General features: G+C 42.6%; 1 protein-coding gene across 1 annotated transcript in view; it reads left to right on the forward strand.

Annotated features, from left to right (window-relative positions):
- Nucleotides 1–279: 279 nt before the first annotated feature.
- The window catches only part of T265_14670 (hypothetical protein), a gene marked incomplete at both ends in the record, with an annotated part of 14,095 nt that continues 4,834 nt past the window's right edge, over nucleotides 280–9,540 (forward strand). Inside the window, 6 exons of the mRNA XM_009174697.1 lie at nucleotides 280–374; nucleotides 1,535–1,625; nucleotides 2,423–2,560; nucleotides 3,803–4,060; nucleotides 4,693–4,810; nucleotides 4,859–5,061. Coding sequence (XP_009172961.1) covers nucleotides 280–374; nucleotides 1,535–1,625; nucleotides 2,423–2,560; nucleotides 3,803–4,060; nucleotides 4,693–4,810; nucleotides 4,859–5,061 — 903 coding nt within the window. The remainder of the gene's footprint in view (nucleotides 375–1,534; nucleotides 1,626–2,422; nucleotides 2,561–3,802; nucleotides 4,061–4,692; nucleotides 4,811–4,858; nucleotides 5,062–9,540) is intronic.

Below are 9,540 nucleotides of genomic sequence, written 5' to 3' on the forward strand. Positions count from 1 at the left end.
ATCTAAGGTTTATGTGCAACTCCATCATCCAAAGTCCCTCGTATCACATGTTTAGACCGTGCTCTTAGGTGAACACATGGATTTTGGGCAAACCTAGCGTCTCACATTTGATTTGTTCAAATCCCCACCGAATTCCGTCTGAGTAAACCGCGTATTTGATATGAGTTGGATCTTACAACGAGTGAAATATCTGCATACTTATTTCACTGTCGTCGAAAACATATTCAATCACAAGCGGACTATGAACTTGTGTTTTTTTTGTTTTCTCTCCCTATGAAGGTGCCAAAGTGGAAAGACAATGTATTACTACAACAATTTTTCAAGCATCTTAACCCGACATGGCTTGTGTCATCTGGTACAGCTGACTTCTCAAGGTTAGTGTAAATGTTCATTGTGATTGCACACCATCGGACTAGGGTCTACATAACTCAGACTGTCTGGATGCGACGTTTATTTGGTTAACGTCTGTAAAACGATTGAACCCGCGCGTTTATTGTCTGCTTGAGCACTCCTTTTGACCGAATGCATATCCTGATGGTACATGTCTACCCAATGTCTTTGTTAAGACAGTCATGTCAGACATGTTTAATTCATTCTACAGAGGACTAGAAAAAAGGAGTAAATCTAAATTGAAATGAGTCGCCATATTAGCTCACTTTAACTTTTCACGGCGAGTCTAAATTGGCCTGTTTGACTGCCAAATCCACATCTCAGTGCGCCGAAATAAAAAGGCCACGACAGTTTGGCGTTAATAAAGGGGATTGTGCAAGTGAAATAACAAGGCCACGACAGTTTGGCGTTATTAATAAAGGTGATTTGTGCAAGTTGATTTTTTCTTGTTAAAAACGCTTGAAAACGCTTTCCCGAGAACTATAAAACCACAAACCAAGGAATAATCATGGTGTTAGGGGTATACGGGGTTTCGGCTACCGACGGTGAAGTTCGATAATTGAAATAGTGTAAAGTGAATTCCAAACGCGCATTTATTGTGCACTTTGAGTGACTCCATCCGTACTTTGCGTTAAACTTGTTGGGCGCCTGCTCACAAAATATAACACTCTAGAGAAGACGGATAACCTTTGTGACAGATATTTTATTAACGCCGCTATTTGCAACTGTAATGGAGAAAATACCGTACTTTATAAATGGTTCGCATTTTTACTTGGGCAATTAATTATTTTTCTCGTTTTCCCAAACACTCTACTCAAAAAGATCGAGAAATCGAATTTTTAATGGACCCCCAAGAATATGATTATCTGCTGCCAAACTCGGGCCTCGTGGGACTCCGTGTATGGGTGCACGCAAGTGAATCTCAGGCTAGAGCTGATCTCCAGCTAGGCGCGATGGAGACTCACGTCCATCTGTCAGCATTTGGATCAGTTCCATTGGGCGTTCAACCAAACGAGTTTGTGGTTAGCCCGACGTTTCACACAATATCGCGAATAGCCATTGGGCTACAGGTAAGCAGTGAAACTAGCCTTCTAAAATGTGAAACGATGCCAACTTTACAATTTTCTGTTGTTGCGTTTTTCAGGGCCAACAACGAATTTTCTTTGCGTCAGAAACCTCATGCCTTCCAAACCATCGCTGTTCATTGCACAGTGAAGAAGAAACACAAGCCGCAGGTGGGATTTAATGTCCATCATGTAAATCAGGGAATGATATGCCTGTCTTTTCCCACAACAAATTTAGCTTTCCAGCAAAATTATTCAGCTAGTTGACAAACAGTTCATTTGAACTGTGTTAAACAAACAGTGTCTCCTAAAAAGTGTCTTCCAGAGAACCATGTTCGTGTTTAATGCCTATATACAAATCAACGTGTTCATATGCGCCACATTCCTAATGATATTTGCGTTTGTAAGATCTTCAGCATGGGTGATTGCTTACGAAACTTTGGGTGGTGCTGACCCCTGTTCGAGGGCCTAACTGAGTGTGAATTTCAATCTTTCTCAAACAGGCAAAAGAAATTGACCAGTGGCTTTAAAATCACAACACTTAACATTGGAGTAAATCCTCGTAAAAAGCTTACTGTCTGGTTGGTAGTAGTCTAGAGGTCAGCAGATAGAGTCTGAAAAATATGACGTTTGTTCCTCCTCAAAAAGTGCTGATCAGACCTAAACTACTAATAAAATAAAGTGAGTTCCACGGTATATGTTGGTGTTATGGCATTAGCTGACTACACATGCCAAGACACGCTTGCTGCCCAACAATCTATCGGATGACCCGCAAAGCGGAATTACGCCTTGTTTGTTCACACGGTGAGTGAAGTCCAGTCCACTGCTACATGATGGAGGTGAAGCTTTCAGCTGTTTTGTAGCTCCGCGAATATGCTCCTTTATATGAGGGAAACTACTCACAAGGTTGTTGAAAACTTTTCATCAGCTCACGATCATTTTCGCCCGTCTTCGGGCTCATCAGGTAGGCGCAGTCCCCGGGGTTCTACTTGTTCTACTTGAACCCTAATTGGACTGCTTTCGAGAAATATACCCATTTGCGAATCAATTTGGTTTTCATGAGAGACTCAACTGAATCTCTCTTTTATGATATTCCACAACTAAATGTGCTGCAACAGGACGGCGGATGTTTCATTTGGTAAGATGTTCGGAGGTCGCAGTATATTTTCATGAACGAAGCCACTCACAAGTTTTCTGAAAACTCTTCGACAGCTCACGACCGGTTTCTCCTTTCTTGTGGCTCATCAGACAGGCTCTTCTATACTTAGTCAGGCTAATATCAGCCATTAAGAAGACACGTTCTTCTCTGAGACGGTGTACGAAAGACGTCCATCAGGCTAGTCATCTTTTTGGAAAAATTCTTTATCGCCCTTCTTTCAAATTTTACGTGAGAAATTCTGAAGAACCACTGGTGTCGAATAAGATTTTTAATGTTCGTCAAAGAGGTTAACTCAATAGGTACATTCAAATTGTTTCATACTTAACATCCTCTTCTGGAACTTTTCTCGCGTGGTTGAGGAAAAAATAGTAATCTGGGGGAAAATGCACAAGAGCATGGTGTAGTTTTCCCATAGTAGTTATCACTGACCTGTAAGTTATTGTTTGTCAATTTTGAAACAATTACAGCAGATTCGCAAAGGCCGGGTCAAAGGAACACAATCTTTTTGTCTACAAGTTCCGCGCAGCTGAATAAGGTTGCGCCCACAATGTTCAAACTATTACAAATGAGACAACAACACAAAGTAGAGCTTCCGGATGGCCCACGTGATCCCTAGTGCGTTATCTGCCCTGTGATCCACCTGTGCCCAGAACTTGCAGTTTCGGCTATCTGCTCCGCTTTTATTCACCTGATCTCGACTATATTGGTTGTTAGTTAAGTTCTGGGCGTAACTATTTTCCTTGCTCTCTTACACGAGTAACGAACGATTTGTAGCCACAATAATTGGCAGGTGACCTGACCATTTGTGAGGTGCTGACCTTCAGCCTTTGAAAAAATACCCTCGGTATTACTTGTAACCGAGGGGTCATGATCTCAAGTTATCATCCCAAGCAATATTGTCTCTGCTTTAATCTTCAGGAAATACCATAATTTGTAGACCAATTCAACCAATAAACTCCGCACGGATGTTTCAGTATTCTACATGTCAAACAGTTGTGTTGTAAACTTTTGCGTTCTTGCTGTACCTTCTGGTAACTGCGCTATCACAGCTGTGCTTGTGCCTCCTGTCCTTTCCATAGAAATCAGAACGCAAAAAAAACCTACGGCTTCAGTAACCCCCAACGTTTGGCGCCCCAGCAGAAACTCTCCTTTAGTCCCTATGACCGCCTACCTTCTCTCAACTACTCAGACACCTAAATCCCCAATACTGTATGGTATTTTAGCCCTCCAAAATCCCAGTTTATACAGCCGAAGTGCACGAACCGTCAGTTTAGGTCTACGCATTCAGCAACGTGCATTTTTACAACTCGTTAATCGGACGGCTTTTGAGGAGCTAGAAAAATTACGCGCCGGATTTAGTGAGCTACAAAATGAACTCAGGAGAACAACGACCCAGTTATATCTCTTGCGCAAGCAGCTGTGGAACGATGAGCGATCACTCATGCAGGTGAGTTGAAGACAAGCATTCCCATTCTCTTTGTTTACCTCTTTTTTGTTTACTACATATACCGTTTCTCGAAGAAACTCAATTGCTTTTGGGCTGAGCAAGTATTTGCCAATTGTTTGGTAATGCATCTGCCCTCAGTCATATTCCTCACGAGACCAGTATGTAAGAGCTATTTCTGGCTCGGTTGAACCAGTACTCAAGATTCCGTGGCATCATTTAGCTACAATATATGCCAGTCACAAGACCCACGAAAACCAAACCCACTACCCCGCAGTATTGATCTCATCAGGTCCCTTGGTTTTTAAATCTGTATTAATGCAATTTACCACAAGAAGTTGATATAAGCTAAGTGCTTTCTGAATTCGTTCTAAGAAAGAGATGGTCAATAGCACATCTTAGTTTTCTGGGGATCAGTCGTGATGAATGCTTCATTAGCTCATCTGAATTTTGCTATAAAGCTTCCTACTACATATATTCCAATCCTCTCAGAAAGTTCGCCTTGTTTAGTGGCAAGCAAATCTGAGGTTGACAGTAAACGCAAGGACTGAGTGAACGAATTAAATAAACTAGAGCATAAGGGAAGCTTCTCACAAAGTAAACTACTCACAAGGTTGCTGAAAACTCTCCGACAGCCCACGACCAGTTTCGCCCGTCTTCGGGCGCAGTCCCCGAGTTTCCGACAACCTTATGATCTACTTGAACCCAGAATGCACTGTTTTCGAGAAATACACCCATTTGCAAATCAATTTGGTTTTCACGGGAGACTCAATTAAATCTTCCGTTTACGATGTCCTTCAGCTGAATGTGCTGCACACAGGACGCCTCATGATTCAGTTGGCACGATATTCGAGATATCGCAGTGTATTTTCATGAAGGAAACTACTCACAAGGTTGCTGAAAACTCTTCGACAGCCCACGACCGGGGCCCTTCTTGGGGCTTGTCAGGTAGGGGCAGTCCCCGAGTTTCCTTTATGAAAATACACTGCGATATCTCGAATATCGTGCCAATTGAATCATGAGGCAGCCTGTGTGCAACACATTCAGCTGGAGCACATCATAAACGAAGGGAAGCTTCTCACCTTTGCATCCATGCTGCGAATTCTTTTCTCAAGGCTTTGGTTTTTCCACATTGTGAATAATGTTATACGGTTTTGCCGGCCAGCCAGTAAAACATTCGCCGATCCTACTCTGTTGTAGGGTCAATGAGCACTGGCAGTTACAGGAAAACTCAGAAAGAAATGTCTGGATCCCATTTGATCACCGATAACTAGAACGAAGATACATCACAACAGTTTTGGTAATGCTGAGGTAATTAGTATTTGTAGAGAAAAATTTTATAAGGATATTCTAGTGTTAGACTCTAAGTTTTCAACCCACATTGCTTCGGTTGACAGCAATATCCAAAATAAGTTCTGAAACTCTGCGCATCTGTTGGATCATGAATGACCGTCTATGGGTTACGTCTGCACTGAGCCTTCCAGACTACGCGATAGGAAGAATACAGAGAACGGGGTACACGGCTGTATTGCCAGGACAAAACATACAGAGCGTCTGCGTAAATATATAAGATGACTAAATGGCCAAATATGGTCGTTCACTCGTTCATTCGTTAATCCATGCAGCAAATAGCGGTGTTCTGCTCGTGAACAATCTAAGGCCCACTACGCTGGCCGTATGTTGCTAAGCCGTTTGGTGAGAGCCGCCAACTCACCTACTTTCCGGACGTGTCGAGCCGATGGTGACCCCGAGGATGCGTCACTCTCTGCACATGTGCTTTTTCTTCTGTCTGGGCGCGCCCTGACACATCACAGTTGCTTCAGGAAGGGACCGTACAGCGATGTCATGAAACTAGCAGCTACCCGTCGTGACAGAATGTAGACGTATCAGACTAGTGAAAACTCATGACCAAACCGTTCGAGTAACATGAAGACTGTTGGATGACATGCAACTTAATACGCTGAGAAAATCCAATGAGGAATACCGGCAAATGTTCCCGAATTAGGAGGTTTATCCAGAACATTAAAGTGTGAACATTAAAGTGTTGTTGAACATTAAGGTGTTGTACTCGGTTCCTTCGTGGTATTATTATTTCAATTCATCACCACTATCATTCGACCACCAGTTTATCGAGAAGCATCACATGGTCCTGCTTGATCGGATTGAATGCTGATTAAGTGATCATATGCCACCCCTGATTTAGCCGCTTTATTCGACTGCCTCATAGATATCGTAACAGGAGGTCACCACAATGGTGGAATTTTAATCGCGAAATAACACTGATAAAATGGTATTTGTATTCAAAATCAAGTGTTCACATGATTCTGGGGACACGGCATTGCGTATTGTACTGCTTTGTTGTGAAAATTAGCGGCTGGAGTTACCACCTATTTTCGGATAGCGCCCAACTTAGTGTCACTGCCACTGCTTATGGATGTCCGGTTCTACGTGATGGAAAATATACCGCAGTGTTGCAAGATTTCCCACACTGTATTTATTCGTCAGCGTAAATCACTATAGCTGCATACAATGGGGGTATGGATGACGTTGAACAAGCTCCCATCGGGTAATTGCTATGGGTCAAATGGCCGGTGATAAAGTAAACAAAACTTTTGCTCTCACAATTATTTTTGCGGATGATTAGGACTGGTTTGATCCGATTTGCAGAGCATCATAAGTCGTCAAAATCTTTGGGCATGGTATGAGACGAGTAGTCAGGGTGAACCCCCCTGGTCAACGCGATGATTGGAACCTAACAGGTATTTTGTAAGCGATGTTTTTGGAAGTCACGTTGATCCCACGGCCGTCATCCCGAGAACAATCAGATTGTACGACTGAATGCATTCTATACCACGTAGTGCTAGACATCCACCTATTGTATCAATGTAGGCGTCCTTGTAGCTACAAATGCTTCAGGCTTCTAGAAGGGAAGCCAGGTTAAACAGTACAGTTCCGCCCATGGTGGTCCAATAAGCTGATCCTGAATGTCAAACTATCGGAGCCGAAGAAGTATGGACGATGGGGGAAGCTGTCCTGGTCACATAACATCAAACGACAATCAGCACAAAAACATTTGGAGTTAAAAGACTTCATCATCCTGATGCTGAGCACAGAACCTTTAGTAGTCAACCAGCCTGGGACTTGTTCATCGTCGTTTCTACATGTTACCGTGTATTATCCGTGGCTTAGGATAGAGCAATGTCAACTTATTGATGCATGTTTCTTATAATGATTATAATAGATGAAGATTTATTGGTAGACTTGGAATTCTACGTGTAAATTTCGTCGTGTAAAACTGAGTTAAGCCAAATTATGCAGCTGTTTGGTCGTGACTTGGAGTCATAAACAGTGCGGATCTCACATTACTCCAGAGAGACTCGAATCCGTGATATTAGCCTTTCGTAGCAGATCGTTTTAGTGTCCAAACGACCAACTCGGAAATCATAAGTTAGAGACAGCTTTACTGTCATGAGATCCACATTACCGATGCGGTGAAACAGCAGTTTAAAAACTTCTTGCCCTTTCGGCTTCAGTTGTAGCATGAACTTTCTATTGTAATGTTGCCCATCTTCCTCGAAAATTTAATAGTTGCCCCAAATATATTTATCGTTTTTTGTAAGATATAGTGAAAAAGACTTTTTCATCACAGAGGGTTTATTGGGATTATTCAGCTAGATTGTGCGCCGGATGCTCATTCAAGTTATGATCTGCGAGATATGCCATCACTGACCTCTCCCATAAAACTTACCTTAATAATATATCCCTCTTCAGAAGCTATTTTGGTCGCCCCTCGGTATACTTTATGTTGATACAGTAGGTGAGAAAGCATTTTGGGAGGATAGACATTTGCACCGTGAAATAAGATTTCATTTGACTACTTGCCCTTGTTGAGTTATGCTTTTACATGGAAACTTGAAAGCAATCGGCTTAATGATGAAAGTAGGTGCACAATAGTATATACACATTGGTGTACAATCCAAATGAAACCTTAGTACAGGCACAGTCAGAAGTTCCATCTTCCCATTTTTAAGAAATTGCTGGCATTGTTCACATGATCAATCCAACCGAGTTGGTTCACGATCTCAGTGTACTTTCACATGTTTTGCCGACGTTGATCTACGGGTGCCTCCTAAATAAGGAAGAAGCGATCATATTGGGGTAGGAAATTGGAGCTTGTTTTGCTGCTGTACAACACACCACCGAACCCACACAAATAACAGACGCTTAAGCTAATCTTTGTCCAGGGGAATGAGAATGTTTCTCCTACTTGGCCGTCTACGCCATTCCTGTTTGTTCTAATCACCAAACTGACTACAATTTCTCACTCCAAAATGACCACATAGTGAGCTCGGCAAATTAGCAGTAAGATCAACCTCTCAAAGTGTGGAAATTCCCTTTGGTTTCATCAGTAGTGAAGTCAGAAGATGCAATATTTGTAAGACCGTGCAAGATATCGAGGCATTCAATGAGTTGAAAAACGCGTGGAACCGACTGAGTAGTCACTGTTTTCGGAAAAAGTTTGGTATTAATCGGTAGATTTATTGCTTTTGACGTAAAACTTCGACAAGCCGAGTGACTAGATTACTAGACTGGTCAATATTTAGGGCTGAAGGAGAACTAATAATCTAAGTCAAGTTAAATCTGTTTTAGGTGTCGACCAAGAGATTTTGTGTGTTAGGGTTGGTCACCAAGTGTTAAGGCAATGGGTTCGGGCTAAGGTTCGGTTCACGTTTGCATTTATCGTCCATCTGCGTGGATGATCTAGTGCCACGATAGTTCTGTAAGTAATAGGGATGGGGTCGGGATTTCCCCCCCCCCCCCACCCTGTTTTTGCTAATGATTCTACATGCATTGACAACCGCACACACTCACGTGTAACCTCGGTTTATCTAAGCCCGCTATTCATACGCTCGCAAGTTTCACACCCTCGATTCTATTCACGCTGTGATGCTCGGCTGTTAGCCGCTGTGGTGTGAATTGCAGTCTACGTCTTAAAACTCCCACCTCCTCCAGATCTCTTCCATGTCCTGTGTCTAACGCGTGCACCACCATCGCTGAGTCTTTGACTGGCGTTTGGTATTCTTCATCATTTCTTTGTGGTTAGTTTATTCTTTTATGCTCACCAAATCTAGTGTGCAATTCCCTGACAGTTTATCCTATGTAAACCTTAGTTGCAATTACTTTTATACACACAGTCGCTAGTCCTTTCGGCCGAGAGGAGATCCTTCACCTGAACTAAAACTGAGCGTAACGTTTCCCCTTCTGGAAAGCCACTCTAATGTTGGCTAAGTTCAGCAGTCTTTCTATGACCTCCGATGTTTCCGTTTTTTATGGAACGACTGATGTGCCACTGCATTCCTTACTGGGTCTGGATACCGGAGCCAATATCCTTCTTAATTGCCGCCCAATCATACTCACTGGGTATCTTATTTCTTGGAGTCTGTTGGCAATCTCAATTTCAGCTGTTGTTCCGTCGACCTCGT

The sequence above is a fragment of the Opisthorchis viverrini genome (genome assembly GCF_000715545.1).
Source record: "Opisthorchis viverrini unplaced genomic scaffold opera_v5_241, whole genome shotgun sequence".
Taxonomy (NCBI): Eukaryota; Metazoa; Platyhelminthes; class Trematoda; order Opisthorchiida; family Opisthorchiidae; genus Opisthorchis; species Opisthorchis viverrini.